The following is a 17,057-nucleotide window of genomic DNA, read 5'->3' on the forward strand; positions in this document are numbered from 1 at the left end:
AGCTGCCCTTGTTTTCTGTCTCTGATGCTACATGGTTAACGAACAGCTTTATTTTTCCAGCAAAAATTCACATAGGACTGCAAAAATACTGTTGCTCAGGTAGCTGGCGCCATGTTAAGTATTCAGCCCTATTTCTGCAACTCCACGGTGTAGATAATAATGCTCTGCAGAGGCTAGCATGCAGTTTCTGTGAAGGAGTTGTGGCAGCTGTAGTCCTTTAGTCCTTTGCCAGGTTTGGGACAGTTCTACATGAAGAAATCATTAGAAAACTGGTTGTACCTCTAACGGCAGTTAAGTTTGGGGGAAGACTTTTAATTTTATTTATTGCTATATGTTCTATTTGCTGCCTATGAGCTACTGTACATAGTTATTGCATGCTGTTGGACTTCTTCATGAAGTGTATCTCTTTTAGTGGCTTGAGTTCTAACAGTGAATTCACAAAATGTCAAAAAAAAATTAGAAGAGAATGGCAGCGTGTCATTTTTCACTTCGTGGCACATGATCACAACTTGTGCCACAGAATGTCAGTAGATCGGATTCAGTCTCTTTACACAGTGCTGAGTTAAAACATACATAGAAAGGGTTCAAAAAGAGGACTTTTGGTGAAACCCAGATGCTCTTCATCAGAATATATTTTTGTATTTTTTGTGGTCCAGGCATAAAGCCTGTGACTTGGGAAAGGATTTCTAATTTCTTCACTCTATGTGTGTTTTATTTGCTATGGTTTTGGCAATTCTTGACATCAGAGAAGTTCTTTCATAATTTTCCCATGGCAGTAGTGGAGCACTGTACTGCTGAGATGTGCTCTTGCATTTGGGTTTAGGTACATTTTCACCGGGAAAATTAGCAGAGTGGGTACTGTTCTAGGACTGTTGAGCATTCTGAAATGTTAAAAACTAAGACCTTTTCCTGACATTCCTATTAAAGAAAAGAGCATGCAGATTTTCAGGAACATCATAATTTTTAAAAAATCCTTTTTTACATTAGAGGTAAGGTAAAAAATTTCCCTAATTTCATTTTGTGAAATGGCATCTTGGCATTAAAGTATTTCAGGACTTCTTCCAGTGTTGCATATGTGCATGACTGTAGGCCGCTGTGTTTCTTACATTCAAATAATGCTGACAAGACATGGTGTGTATGGAAAGACCAGTTTTGCAGAATAAGGGGTTAGACATCAGAACTAAAGAGCAGCAACATGGAAATGAAAACTAGTACAGAAGAGGTACACACACCTGTCAGAACTAAGAGAGGAAAGTGAAGAAGAGGGAAGAGGTGGGAAACATAAAGGAGCTGACTGCTGGTATTTGAAGATGAGAACAAAAATTATTTGCAACAGATGCTATAAAGCAACTACTGCTCAGGATGGCTTCATAGCAAAGACCTGGGTTTTTTTGCCATTTATTGTTTCTAAGTTCTCACCTCATATAATTTAAATGAGTATCTGAAGGTGTATTGGATCTTAAGAATTTTTTTGGCTAAGAAAGAGAATGATTTAAATATTTACAGGAATTTTTCAACATTTTTGTTCTCTGTTTGGATGTAATCTTACAGATTTCAATATTTTTATCTATAGAAGTTGTGTCTTGTGTTGCTCTAAGTTTGAAAATTTTGTCTCACCACAAATCAAATAATAAATTAATTTTGATTTGTTGTAACAGAAATAAAGGGAAAAAGAATAATTAATTAAAATGACATTTCATACTTCCAAAACTGTTTCTCCATTTATCTCTCCTTTCCTGTTGTTGCTGTAGTTGGATCTTATTTTAGTTCTCCTTTCTGACATAGTAGAATTCGGGAGTGAACAGGAGCTGTACACAAAACTGTGCCCGAGGATAAATCTCTCTTCTTTTAGTCCTTTCTGCCTGGAGTCTTAATACATAGTAATTTACCTCCACCATGCAAAATTACAAATGCTTTCTCCTAAATGTCACTGATTTTAATGTCTCAAAGGTGAGAATCCTGTTTTCATGACACCCTGTGATCATAGCATCAAGTAGTGAATCATGATATTGTTCCAGTTGATTGATGAGCTCATTTTGTAACAGAAGTCAAATTGGATTTTTTATTTATAATGGTGATAAAATATAATGTGTGATCTTGATATTCCAATGCCATCAGATTTCACTTTTAATATAAATTTCACTCATAAAATCTGTAAGTACTTTCCTGATCTTTTAGGGTTTTTTTAATAATGCTTTCTTTTGCAGGTGAATGATATCACTGGAAAAACGAAGCAGTTCCTTCTTTTTAAATTTTGGAATCTTTATGTGACTTTTTTAAAATTTATTTTTACTGCTTGGATTAATTTGGTTAATTTTTTTGTTTGTTTCAGCACCACCGAAGTTTACAAGAACTCCCGTTGACCAGACAGGGGTTTCAGGAGGAGTCGCCTCATTCATCTGTCAAGCCACAGGAGATCCAAGACCTAAAATTGTCTGGAATAAAAAAGGAAAGAAAGTCAGCAATCAGAGATTTGAGGTATTAGGTCCATTGTTCTGTTCCTCTGAAAAACATTTTATTCCAACCTTGTTTTTAATCCCAGTATGTGTGCTTTATTAATAGTGATTTAGCAAAATAGAATTAGCTATCAGAGATAATTTGGTGGGAGCAGTCTCAGGAAGTTTTTAATTTTCAAAACTGGCTATGCATAGAACCATTAAAGAGAAAAGTGCTGCTGCTGTTTTCTAAGCTAGCATGGTTGAACTGAGGAGCTTTGTGGTGCCTCTGCTCAGTTTGCTGTCTCGTGAAGGAGCTGCTGGGGACATGAGCTGAGCAGTGATTGCTGTCTCCGAAAGCAAACCACCTCCTTTTGTGACAAGGTGCATCGAGCAGTCCTAGTCTTTGCTTCTGCTGCCACAATTCCTTACCCCTGTTGAGGAAAGAGACAAAAGGGGCACTGTAGTTCCTGCTGCTGAAGAGGGAAAGTAAAACTTGCTTGCTTTTGATTCTTTTCTTAACAATAAATTAGGAAAAGGCTTAGAGAAAGATGTTTCTCTCCACAACCTTCAGTTAAAGGAAACAGTGAAAATAATCTGCTCAAAGGATTCTGGTTATTTGGGGGAAATAAGAAAACAAGAATTTTTCTCTCTTGTAGTGGCAGGAATAATTGATGTCAGATACGGCTTGACCTTTAATGTGAAGAAAAAGACTCAGAAAATGGGGGAAAACTTTTAGAAGAGATACCAAAACTTGCACTATGAGTGTATAATTGTCTCTTAAATGTTTTCAATATTAAATAAGATACTTCTGTTTGCTTAAAAACAACTATTCTAAGGTAAATGATTTATGTATAAAACAGTTGTGACATGCATTTTATGGGCAAGTGATCTAATATATAGTTATTAACAACTGACTGAATATCAAAGTTCTGTATATTAATTTGAAATAATGTTTGAGAAGATTGCTTGTCCTGGCTTTCAGGTAAGATTTTTTTTAGAAGAACTGCATTTCTTCTATAAACCAAATTTATTTTAATAATTTTTGTTTCAAAAAATACTTAAAGGCATTGGAATTTGTTCATTAACCATTATAATTTTTGGCTTGTGTATTTACTACAACATGAAAAATAAAACCATTAATTTAACTGTTACCTTCTAGTGCCAAAAACTGCACTTTGCAGAGCATATGCGGAGCTGTATTGGCTAGAGGGATTAGCATAGAATTTTTGTCAGAAATTCTGCACAATTTATCCTCTTCTGTTCACAGAACTTTCACTCAAAGTGAATTCTAAACAGAGAAAGATTGTGCATGTATATGTTTACTGTGTGTTATTCTGCAATGAGTCATGGTTTATTTCCTTAATATATTTCTAGGTACCTGTGTACCTGATTTTAGGGAGAATAAGCAAAAATAAAGTAGGTTTTTTTCCATTAAAATTATTTGAAAGTAACTATCAAAATAACCTTACAATGTTTTAAAAATGCCTTTAGTGGATTGTTGAACAAATGGTATAGCCAAGGAAGATGGATTGTATTTCAAAGAAATAGATGACACTTGCCAAGTTTATAATTTTTATCATGTCCACTGAGCAGAGCAGTTTCAAAGTGTGCAGAGAAAATCATTATTTTAAGCAGCTTTTCTTCCTGTTCAAAGTAAGACCATTAATTCATGCCATAGAATCTCTAAATAAGATAAGAAAAGCAGTAGAAATTAGATTCCAAAAAGACATATGAAACTTTCGGAAAACACAAAATGTCTGAGATAGTCAGCTAAACCAATAAGAGAATGATTAGTTCGGTTTCTTTTCCTCTTCTTTCACAGTAATATTTTGTATATTTCTCTGAGTTACTTAATGGTACAAGACATCAAAATGTTTTACCTGGACACCTGTCTTCATATAGTAAATACAGCTGGAAAGGACTCTAGTGGTCCATCTGATCCACATGCTTTCCCAGGGATGCTGGGGGTTACTTTTTTACTATTCAATAAACTTGGACAGTCTCCTGCAGGGTTTCATGAAACTTGTCCTGATTATTTGTCCGCCATGTGAAAGCAGAACTCTTTTGCTGGAACTTCATGTATGTAGCAACTGGGGAACAAATAATTTATTTCCTCTCTCTTGACTGCTTATATATTTGAACACTATGGTCATTGAATGTTCTTGCTCACCAGCTAATTCTCACAAGTTAATGAAAATAGTAGTGAGAACTAGACATTGCTTCTGAAATTAAAATCTACAGTAAGACCTTGTGGGTCTTCTCTGTTAATCTTTCAGCTTTTATTTATATTGCAGATATAGACTCTGAACCCTTTTTTTCTCCTCTTCCTTCAAATTAATTAAAATAATAGGAATTATAAAAATATGCTTTAAGTTTCTAAGAAGTCTTTTAAGAGAACTTAAAAAGGAACAGAAAAGGGAAAAATAAAAGTTAAAAATTACATCATTCTACTCTGTTCAAGACTGCTTTTATTAAAAAATCTCTGTCATAAAAAAACCAAAATCTCATTCAGTAGATGGGGAAGAGTTAGGAATTAACTAGCTGTGATATGCAGGAAAGGGGAGAACGGATCACATGAAAAATAAATTCCTTTTATGATACATATTTTTGAGACATCAGACTTGATACTTAATCTCTGCAATATTGTCCAATCCAATCTACTGCAGTTGTTTTCCTTGGCTGTCCAGATAAATTTATTCAGCATCCGGGTTTAAACAATAGCAATTATTCTTTTTTAAGTATGTTTGTGAGTATTCGGATCCTGTACTCTCATTTTTTATCTATAAATTGTTAGTCTGACTGCTTAAAGACTGTGAAATGTTTCTCTCCCTCATAAATGTCAATTTATCAAGAATTCTAGTTTTTCCTTTAATTGTGCTAATATCACGTAGATATTTTTGTGTTGTCTAGATTTGCTTAAGGCAATGGCTTTACTGAAAGAACAAGAAAAAGTAATATATCCTGTGGGCTATGAAACAAATTTATTATCAAAAAAATCCAGGGTTTTTATCTTATTTTCACCTCTCCCAATGCTAAGCAGAAACTGATCAATTCTTGCAATGAAAACAGTAAGATACAGGGGATAATATCATCATTTCCAACCCTGGACTTTATATCTCTCTTATTCTCAACATGTACAGAGATCTCGTAGGTTGCTTGTGTGTAAATTAGACAGAAAGAGAAAACCAGATGTGCAGATAGGCATATATGTAAATTGCTTTGTGCATATGTATATAGATTATGGTCAGATATTAATTATTTTGTAGAGAAAAACAAAATAAAAAATTGACTGTCCTTTCTTTGTAAGTGCCATTTACCTGATGGTAATACTGATATCTCTCAGCAATTTTTTAAATTTCTTTTTTTAAAAGTAGATTAAATAGATTACTGCTATTAGTTATTAAGAAAGCTTTCTCAGTACCTACAGAGTGTTGCAGTACTCACCAATATTTTAGGTGATTCTGACTGCAGGTCAAGAAGGAAATAAGATCTTTTCAGTGAATTTTCTCATATAAAAGTTATTACTTCTTGAGTGAATACTGCAGGTTTAAAACTAAATCTTACTAGTTTAGCCTTATTATTTAGTCTCTTAAATGGTCAGTTTGTTGAATAAATGGACTTATGTTCTGTGGGTTAAATACAAAGCTAAACTGAGTCCTTCTGTTTGGTTCAGGAATTGCAGACAGTTTTTAACTTAGGAGCCAAATGAGTGAGTGAGCTGCAGTCTGCAAGTAGAGGGGGAATATAGCTGGCAGCAATTAAAATGAATGTAACTGGCATTTGAAGGTAGAGTACTTTAGCTAAGAGAATGGAGAGGTATTGGTGGTGGACTTCAGAATAAGAGAGCATTAAGTTACAGACTTGTTTCTTACAGCCTTTGTTCACTGGGTTGTTTTGTTTTGTTTGTTCATTTGTTTTTTGTCCTGTATTTCTTGAAGCTATATTAAAGTGGCCACTGAATACTCACTGAACAGAAATGTATGTTCCAAAGTGTTGCCTTTTAAACATTTTCCCATATCACTGGGATTTTTCATGGTATACGAATTTGAAAAGTTAACCTGTCTTCGGTGACTTGAATAACAGCAGGCCACTGTTCATGAACAGATCAGCTGAGGGGTAGGTATTTGTAACAACATCTGTGACAGCTTTTGTTTCCTTTTATAGGTAATAGAGTTTGATGATGGATCTGGATCAGTTCTCAGAATACAACCGCTGCGCACACCACGAGATGAAGCTATTTATGAGTGTGTGGCTTCCAACAGTGTTGGTGAAATAAGTGTGTCCACAAGACTCACTGTTTTACGTGGTAAGTTCTTTCTAAACATAACTAATTTACTTCATAGCACTCGAAGTACTACACTGTTGTAAAATAGAGGATTCTCTCTGGCAAAATTAAATACAGTTCTTTACAAAAGGACCTTACTATCGTCCTGATGCTCTTCATTATAAACTTCTTTACGTAATACTTGGCTATTACATTTGTGACTTTTGACCATAAAATTGTAATGTGAGTATGTGGGGTATGACAGATCAGAGTAAAGAAAAGAAGAAATAAGTGAAACAGTAGTGCCACACACAACAGGTTATTGTATCAATTACTACTCAAGACAACCACTTTATGAATGCATTTGTTCACATTTTAGTGCTGCCCTGAGTAGCTTAGCTTTGTCCAATCAGCATTTACACAGAAATTTGTTCAATTAACAGTGGTTTTGAAAAGTTGCGTGAATGGTTTTTAGATGAGGTTAAGCTGCTGCAAAATTTCCCCCACAAGATAAAAAAGGTGAAGGCTTCTTCCACATCAAATATATGTCACCTGAGCTGTATTACTTCAATATGAAGTTTTTGAAAACAGTAAAGGAAAAATTCATTTTTTCTGCTTGTTCAGGGGTGAGGATATTAATGTACTGCCAAGTCTACTGTCTAGATAATACTCAGGGGAGAAAATACTAGTAGTCAAATGACCTGAACATTTTATTTTGTCACCTGTAAGTGAATAGACACTGGATTTGGAGACACTTCATGAAATATCACACTCTTCAGTTTGCAGGGCTGGTTTTATGACTGGAGATTACTGTCTTGTATTTTGATATTACATGGCATTACAAGGCTAGCAGAATTACTAGGTGCCTGTTTATAGGAATGGAAGATGATTAAACAGCTTTACAGAATTTAGAGGAAAATTTGCGGAATGTGTAATTGCAATATGTTTTTTTCTTAATCCTCTATCCCAAGCAATATAGGCTGACAAGAAGGTTTCTTTTCTCCTGTTACTCCCTGAAGTTGGATTTTTACTAGAAAAAAAAATTCTATAATTTTATTAGCTATTTTAATCATTACAGACAGTCCTGACATTAACATTGGAGACAACTAGTAACACTGTGTGCATATATATCAGATAATAACTCTAAGGACATACATATTTTTTTCTTAGAGGAAGTGTGATGTAAGGAAACCTTTTCAATATTTAAAGTTCTTATCTCTAATGCCATGATTGTTCCTTGTATTATCTTTTAAAAATTCTTCCCAGTCTAGCCAATGGAAATGGGAATATTGATTGATGTTTTAACAGCACCATGGACCTGTTCTTAACTCCTAAGATAAGGTTTTCCCTTTATTAACTGATAGGAGCACTTTTCATGTACAGCTTCCACATTGTTGAACATAAGATGACATTTTTATATTCCATTAAAAGTTTTGCAAATTAAAGGGAGACGGGGAAGAGGAGCAGGGAAAAGTAAAAAAATTGTGTGGAAACTCAGGTGGAAACTATTCTTTGTCTTCATAGTTTCTTGAAATGTATTTACAAGACTACTGGTCAAGAAATGTGCATGCATGTGTTCTGAAAGAGAGTGCTCTAAACTGCAGTTCTCATTTTGGGTTTTGTAGAGAAGTAACAACTCTCGTATCTCTCTACCAAGAACCACAGCAGTTGAAAAAGGCAGAGGGGGTCTCTGCACGTCAAAACTGACAGACTGTACCATGTGGTCTGTTTCTTTGCTAGTCCCATTGATTATTTAATCAATTTCTTGTAAGGCATATGTAGCTTTGCTGCCTATTTTTTGCTCTATAGTAAGAGCAGTAATAGTGGCTCAGTGCCTACTTCAGACAACACTAGTATTGCATTCTATTTTAAAAGTAATACATAATGATATGTGTATGCAAATGACTAATGAAGAAGACATGATTGGTTATGAAGTTAAAATTGAAATAAATTTCATTTTTAATTAATTTTTTTTAATTAAAACCAATGAAATGTAAAGATTGAGCATTGTATCCAACCATAATACATATGGCTTTTGCAACTGCTAAAATATATTTGCCCCAGGAGTAGATTTATGGATTTAATATGAAACTGGGAATGTATGAGAACTCATGAACATACTGTGACTGTGGATTTAGATAAAGGGGTAATGTCAGAGAAAGCAAGGAGCCTGCAGAGAAACAGGGCATTATAAGGAAGTTTTGGTGGGGTTAAAATTTCGAATTGCTAAAAATACAGTAGTTTGCTGTATTACTTCCCAAGACACGGCATAATTCATTGCTAAGGGCATTAGCCTGGAAGATAATTCTATTATTGCAAAGCCTCTACTTTGCAAACTTACACAAATCTTCACGTTGTACAGTCTGCAGCAGTAGCATTGTGGGAAAACACTCCATTGATGGTAAAGAGTGCCTCTGTGCCCCACATAGCTGCTGTAGGAATAAATACGTTACAGATGTGAACAAGAATTAACTAGATTTAATGAAATACAAAACAAAGTAGAGTGAGTCGGATCTGTGTTTGCTTATGCTTTATTCATCCCTGTGGTATATATGTGACTTTGGATTGCAGAAGATGCCTATATAACTTTCATATGTTCTTCTAATTGTTCTGCAATGGTTCTATCACAGACTCAGCTTTGCATTTGTGCCTCTTGCAAATGTTACCCAGAGGAGGAAGTCAGAATTTACTCACAATTCAACCCACAAGTATTGCAACCCTGATATGGAATATCAGTGAAATCAGGGTAATTCCAGGAGCAGAAGTGTCTACTTGTATTCATTTTGTTTGACTGTTTGTTTCACAAATCCCACCTTAACTGCTACAAATCATTTCCACAGCATGGAACAGCAACATTTTTGCTGATATGTCCATGCCTTTACTGCTAAATTTGTCAGTTTTTCTATCTGTGGCAGGGTAGAGTAACTGTAGTTCCATGCATTACAGATACCACCGTGTTTTGTTAGGTTCCTATACTATGACCAATTCATAGTATTTGGGCCTCAAAGAACTATGAATATAAATAAATTTTTAGCTTCTAGGTTTTAGAAGTTTACAGTGTGAGAAGGAAGAAGAGCAGAAAAGGCATCTACAGATGATAACATTTCAAGGCCTTACCAGAGACAAAATATTGGATCCTTTTTTCTGTTACTGGAGTAAATCAGGAAACATTCCAGGCTAAACTTGCACTTGTTAGGCTGAATATTGTGAGAGTCTGGACCAAGAATGAATGTCTGAGATAATTGGAAACTGCTTTTTATTTTCTTCATATAAGGAAGTTGGCTGCTTTCCAGGACAGATTCACCCATATGAAAACGCTGAATTTGAAGGGAAACAAGGCTTGAAAAGAGAAGTCTGGAAGTTGCCTTTCAGACAAGAGGAGTCCATGCTATTTATTTTGGGGCTCTTTGTTTTGAAAGTTTGTGTTGAGAACCGTATGAATGGACCAATGCTTTGATTCTTTTATTTATCAGTGCTTAATACATGTGCCTTTCTGGCCAAGAATATCAGTGGTGTCCTGGGGGGCATTAGGAAGAGCCTAATGTCGAGGGAGGTGATCCTGTCCCTCTACTCAGCCCTGGTGAGGCCACGTCCGGAGTGCTGTGTCCAATTCTGGGCTTCTCAGCACAAGAGAGACCTGGAGCTGCTGGAGCGAGTCCAACAAGATCTACGAAGATAAGGAGGGGACTGGAGCATCTCTTGTGTGAGGAAAGGCTTAGGGAAATTGTCATATTTTAGCCTGGAGAAGAGACGACTGAAAGGGAATCTTACCAATGTCTGTAAGTAACTGAAAGGAAAGTGCAAAGAAGGTGGACTAAGCTCTTCTCAGTGGTGCCAAGCAAGAGGACAAGAGGCAACAGGAAGGAAAACTGATGCACAGGAAGTTCCATCTGAATATGAGGAAGAACTGCTTTACTGTGCAGGTTAACTGTGCACTGCAACAGATTGCTCAGAGATGCTGTGGAGTCTCCCTCACTGGGGATACTCAAGAACTGTCTGGATGCAGTCCTGAGCATGGTGCTCTCAGCTGACCCTGCTTGAGCAGGGACGTTGGACCAGATGATCCCACTGTGGTCCCTTTCAACCCTGCCTATTCTGTGATCCATGTATAAGCAATAAAAAAAGCAATAAAGTGTAGGATCTTCCTACATTCCACAGACATTAGAGATGAAATAGCTTCCCTTTTATTGTCCATTCATTTAATGTTAAAGCCACCTAAATCTGTTTTTAGGTCTTGCAAATGGTGGATATCAAACATTTTCCTTGGTTGTAGAACAAGGGTTATAGCGTCGTATACAAGTCTATAAATTGTTCGGGAAGGGGGAAGTAAGTGCTTCCTTCTAGTAAAGAAATCAGCAACAATTCTATTCAGTTAATTTTTAGGAACCCCACTTCTCATTTTTAAAATGTTTTTTTATTGTTATTCCTTTATAAAGTTTTTTCGAGGCCATGAGGACATCAAGAAACCTTAGCTCCAGCTGCTACTAAGGTATATGATTGAAGCACAGAAGTGTGCAGGTTTTAAGTAAGGATGTGGAGCACAATACCTATGTGTATTCTAATGTTGCTCCTGTTTGCTCTGTTTTCCTTGTTGTCTGGAAAGTAGAGAGACTACAACAGGGCATTTGTGCAGAAGGCAGTTTGTTTGTCTTGACCCACAATTTTCTCTTACTGTTGTTGATTACGTTGATACTCTGCTTTACAAAAATACTGACATACAGCATTGGTGTACCACAGGCAGTATGTAAGGCTGAAAGTAAAATAACTAGGCTAGTTTATTCCTTCTTATATTATTAAAAATTAATTGATTCAATATCAAACATTCACTGCTGCATAAAATGAAATTTTAAAAAAGGGAAATATTTACTGTACTGTGTTTCTCTGTCCATTTTTACATACAGATATTGAGGTAATTATGAGAGATTATTTTTATTAGACTCTCAGAAGTGCACAGCATTTCCACATTAAAACAAAAAACAACACCAAAACTAAACAAAACCGACCAAACAAACAAAAAAGACCCCAAAACTATTCCAAATCAGAGATAATAAATTCAAGGTATTGCAGTTTTTGTTTCTGCTGCTAGCAATAGATTCAGTGATGATAGAAGCTCATTTCTGTATTTTCACTGTACCTGTTAGTACTGAACTGAGAAGGAACTATTTTGAAGTATTCTGTCATCTGGGACAGCTACCTTACAGGGCAAAGAAATTAGACAAATGGAGTGGCACAGGTATAATATTGGAAAATGTGCAGTGAGATGTCAATCATTTCTAGACAAATGGGAGGAAAGACTGTACATATTCTGGGTATTAGCTGCACAGTAGGAGAAATTTGCCACATTCCAGCTGGAACTGTATAAGCGATGTACAGCAGTGTTTATCTGAAACTGCTGTGTAGTCACAGTGATTAATGCCAGGTGGTTGCTAGCAGGACAGGCTTTTGAAAGTAGAATGAAGGGAAACAAGGAAACCAAGAAAATACCTGTGCATGAGCTTAATACACTGGAGGGACATTTATCTCAATCATACCTTCCATGATAAGACTTTTGAAGAACCAAAGGACTATCATTCCCCAAAACTTCCTGAACTTTCAGTGGTCATGCTATGTGTAGCACCTTGTGACCAGAACTAGCATGTTCATTACAGTCCTATTTTTATTAAGCCTCTTTTTGAAGAGGAACACTGTTGTTCCTGCTGAGGAAATGCTACTTTACAGTTTATGCTGCAAAGCCTCTCCTGGGTAGCTATGCAGGGAGGATTAAGGAACGAAACTCAGCTGCTTGACAATCACACAATAGGATTTTGTGAAATAGTGAAACAAAAGGAGAGGTGGCCAATACAACTTTAGCTTAAAAAACCCCTTACAGATAGTTACAGAATGGCATGCAGATTTCTTGGAATGGTTTATGAAATAGTACAGAATTAGAAACATTTATCTGTAATGTTATAAACAATTTGGAAATATTTTCTTTGGGTATGCAGATATTATTTTTGGCAAATAAATATCAGCCTTCCAAGTAGTACAGTTTTATATGCATAACAACTTATTGATCTTTATAAGGATGAGGTGATGACATTTAACTAGTCGCCAGAAAAGGATGCAAAAGAATAATGAAATACATGTCTCATTCCATAGCTGACTTCAAAGGTACTGTGTGTTTAATTTCTGTGAAGTGCAAGCATGTACATGGTAGTGGTTTAGAAAGTACTGCACCTTGTAAATTTTGTAACAATGAGTAAACATTCAAGCGTCTATTACTGTAAATACATGGTGCAGGGTATTGAGTTCAGCTTTTGTATCAGTTCAGCTTTTTGTAGGGTGTATGCACTTGAGCGTGCTGATTTAACAGGTATCTATTGTTGACTTCTGTGCAGTTCTTCTATTTTATTGTAATAATTTAATATATATGAAAATTATTGAATAACTGCTATAAGTATTGTAAGCAGTTTCTCACCTAGTGGTTTTTATGGTTAATACTTTTTTTTTAGTATTTCCATTCAGGTTCCTGTATGCAAAGTTTATCAAATACATTTTTTTCAATCAGGGAATATTTTAGTTCCTTTTTTTCCTTAGTTTGAATTTTACAAATCTTCCCTTCTCTTGCACACCATTATGTTATAAATAGCCTACTACAGTCATGAATTTAAAGCTATACATTAGAAAGCTTCTTGCAAAAATTAGAGATGTCGCTTTAGAAAACCAGTGAAACAGCAGTCCCAGATTTCTTGATTATCATTGTAAGTTCCTGTAGTCAAAACTTCCAGAGATTAGTTACTTTGGAAAATCAAGAGTAGGCTGCTCAACTTAGAAGATCTTTAAAGATGTCTTAAGAAGACATCCACAGATACCAGATTTTTTTGAGAAATCTGTCCTAACTTTTTCCCTACAGTTTTTTACTGGTGAAATTTAATTCAGCTCTTTGTCATCCTACATATTCTTTTAAGATCATTGATTATTCATTGGTATTTGCTAGATCAACATACATGGAGAAAGTTTTCCTGCTGCCAGCTTGCAATACCATCTATCATGTCTTTGCAAAGGCTTATTTTACTTTCTTCTAGTTCTCAATGAATTTCACGTGAATTTCATCCAGCCAAAATTCTGTTTTACATAAAATGCTGTAAAGTTACCCAGTTCACTTTCACATACTTGTGTATAGGATTAATTTTATTTTATGAAATTTTGACAGTAATAGAAAATTACTTATTCCGTACCTTTTTGCAGCAGTATGATGTTCCTAAGAGAGAAACATCGGCTTCAAATCAGTAATATGGCTAGACTATATCATATTTGTACTTTTTATGTATATCCATGAAAGAAAATAAACTTATGGATAGATTAGATAGATAGATAGATAGATAGATAGATAGATGTCTCACAGTTGTGATCTAAGAAGAGAAACTGAAATAACGCTGGACAAAAGCAGAACAGCTCTGTTTAGCTTGAAAGAATTCTTCATTGACAGTTTTGGCTAAGAATGTACACCTGTTAAATACTTTCAGACAACAGCTAAGTGACTAATTTTAGCCGGACCCCCATTTGGGTATTCCCATTCTGCTATCTAATGACTACATATAGAGTTATAAGCATTTTTCATATCCAGAGTGAGTATATGCTGGCTGCTTGGAGAACACAAGAAACTACGCCGTGCTGAGCATAAAAATTTTAAAACACATCTGTTTTATACTCTTTTTTTCCCACTCATTGATAACCTGTGATGATTCAATCCTTTTTCCCACACAGTCATCCTGACATCATCAGAAATCTGTCAGAAACATATGATAGCAAGAACAGAAAAGGAAGTAGTAGGGGGAGGAGTAATATGTCTCCTACCAGTCTGTCCTTGCAGAATCAGTATTAGGTGATGTAAGCTCAGAACTAAAACATGAAATACCCTAACTCTGAAGAGCCATGACCTGCTATATCCAATAAGGAGCCATTGTGATCTGGTTCTTTAAAGACCCAGATAGAAGCAGCATACTGATGTGATGTTAAAAATTATCTTTACAAGAAATGGTGGATCATTACTATGTATTAAACTGTTAGCTGTTCTGAACGTGGAAAGCAAGGGCGGGGGGAAGGAGGTGTGTGTGTGTTATACTTCTGTGCTATAATTTTGGTATTTTGTAGTGTTATATGTCTGGTTTTATACATACAAAATTTATTTGCTTCTATTTTCTGCCTGGATGTAATATAGCTCAATTTAAATAAAACTGTCATTCAAATTTGCATTGTGGGTCTTTTTATCTACTTATGAAATGGTGGGCCATTTGTCTTTTTTAATTAGTAAAAAGAAAAAGTGCAAAATATTTTTTCACACACCAAGAATTCTTAGAATACAGTCACTTATCCTGGTCTTAGTCGTTATGCATGGATTTAAGGCCTTTGACCTTGTGTAGAGTGCTTTTGGCTCAGTACCAGATGTTAAGATTGTGCAGGTTTTCATTGCTCAGTGGCCTATACACACTATCTCAAGTGAAGCCAACGAAATAATGAAATCTAATGCAGTTAATCAAATGTCGTGTTTCATGTTGTTTGTGTAATCTGTGGCCTCAATTTTGGATGCATTTTATATATCTGTATGTCCTCTCACTTAACAACTCTTGTGATATGAATTAGCAGTGCAATTGTTAAAGTTGTACAACACTGAAGTAAGATTGATAGAAGAATTCTAGGGATTTTTTTTCATGTCATTATCTCATATTGATTTTAAAAAGTAGTGTAATTCTAGGGATTTTCTGTTTAAGGAGAGGATATGCTGATTAGTTGCTCAACCCCTGACAATGTCATCATATCTGTAAGGAACCCAGTGGTATTAGCCACTTGATAGTTTCAATTTAATTGTTATCACAGCAAATCTTCATATGTGATGTCTAATATAGCATAATAAAACCAAGGCATTTACTAGAAAAAGGCATTTATTCATATAGTAGGCTTTTCTTCATTTTTCCAGGCTAGCCATTTCTGTGAACACTTGTGTCTTATCAAGTGTACCATTAGGGTGACAGAAACGTTTGCTAAAATGTAGGATGTGTTTGACACTAGTGTACTGAAGTGATAGTAAGATTAAATACATTTTAATGTAATGAGTGCTAATCTTCAAATACAGAAAAAGCCTAGTAAGAATGCTTTTTCCCATATATCTGAAAAAGTAATTTAGAAATTAGAGAAAGCTTATGTAATACTTCAGCTTGAGTAGCCTGGCAATAGGTCATAAAATAGTATTTATTACTGTAATTCTTAAGTTTTCAAGGATTTGACATAGGAAGCAAAAACTAAAATGAAGAACACATACGAAAGTATTCAAAATATTTATGACAAACATACAAACATTAAAAGGAAGATGAAATTCAATGGACCTTGTCAAAACAAAATATTTTGTTTATTAGAACTAGTAATGAAACAATTCTGAAGCAGTGACTTTAAGCTGATGCCACAAAGGAGAGGAGGTTTTGTTGCATTAGTATGGTAGGAGATTGAAAGAACTGTGATTTAAGTGGCTCTGTGGAGGGAGGGAGAAACTTATGAATACTCTAAGGCTTAGACAGGATATAAAATCCTGTAATAATATATGTAACTTCCAGTATTTTCAGTGCTTGCTTTAAACTGATGTAAAGTTCTGCACCTGGTTTACGACTGTTCTATTTATCTTCATAGCAAGATGCAGCAAGTACCGTCTTGCTACTAGTTCAGTAGCAAAGGAAATTTCTTTGTCTTCACTTAAAAATGAATAAAACATGCAAAATTGTGTCTTGTGTTCACAGTGATTTAAATTATTCTATTAAAATGATTTACTGTTACAAAGAATCTACTGTGAGGTAAGATGTTAGATAGTAATACTAGCATTTTAGCACTTTTGTGTAGATTGAATGCATCTGGTGACCTACAGTGCCAGTGCATGCTTAATATGACAACAGCAAAACAAAATAATGAGGTAATTCTTCAAGTGGAAACACTTCAGTAAGCTTTTCAGTCAAATACGGTCAAAAAGCACTGATTAGAGCCAGGTGTTTCATTATGACATTAAGTGCACCTGAATCTTGGCTTATGACACTGTGGTCTTTCATAAAACTGATGTATTTCAGGGTAATTTAACAATGCATATGTGAATTGTTTTTATTTTCTGAATTATTTTTATTATCATTACTGCATGACCCCTTTCCATCTTGGGAGTCTGGGAAGGTCCCTGCTGACTGGAAACTAGCCAATATTATTGAATTTACATGAAGGGTGTGCGGGAGGACCCAGGAAACTACAAATTTGATAGTTCTAGCCTCAGCTCCTGGAGAGGATTGTATTGGGTACTTCTGAAAGGCATTTAAAGAACAATGCAGTCAACATTGGTTCGCAAA

General features: G+C 35.3%; 1 protein-coding gene across 50 annotated transcripts in view; it reads left to right on the plus strand.

The window, feature by feature from the left end:
* PTPRD (protein tyrosine phosphatase receptor type D) overlaps positions 1 to 17,057 on the plus strand; it is a 1,183,457-nt gene that overhangs the window by 954,872 nt on the left and 211,528 nt on the right. For 26 of the 50 annotated variants that reach the window (XM_048291459.1, XM_048291461.1, XM_048291481.1 and 23 more), the window contains exons 11-12: positions 2,333 to 2,478; positions 6,603 to 6,744. In XM_048291459.1, coding sequence (XP_048147416.1) covers positions 2,333 to 2,478; positions 6,603 to 6,744 — 288 coding nt within the window. Of the gene's footprint in view, positions 1 to 2,332; positions 2,482 to 6,602; positions 6,745 to 17,057 lie in introns of all 50 variants that reach the window. The other 24 variants (XM_048291456.1, XM_048291457.1, XM_048291455.1 and 21 more) reach the window with 1 other exon arrangement.

The sequence above is a fragment of the Corvus hawaiiensis genome, chromosome Z (assembly GCF_020740725.1).
Source record: "Corvus hawaiiensis isolate bCorHaw1 chromosome Z, bCorHaw1.pri.cur, whole genome shotgun sequence".
NCBI lineage: Eukaryota > Metazoa > Chordata > Aves > Passeriformes > Corvidae > Corvus > Corvus hawaiiensis.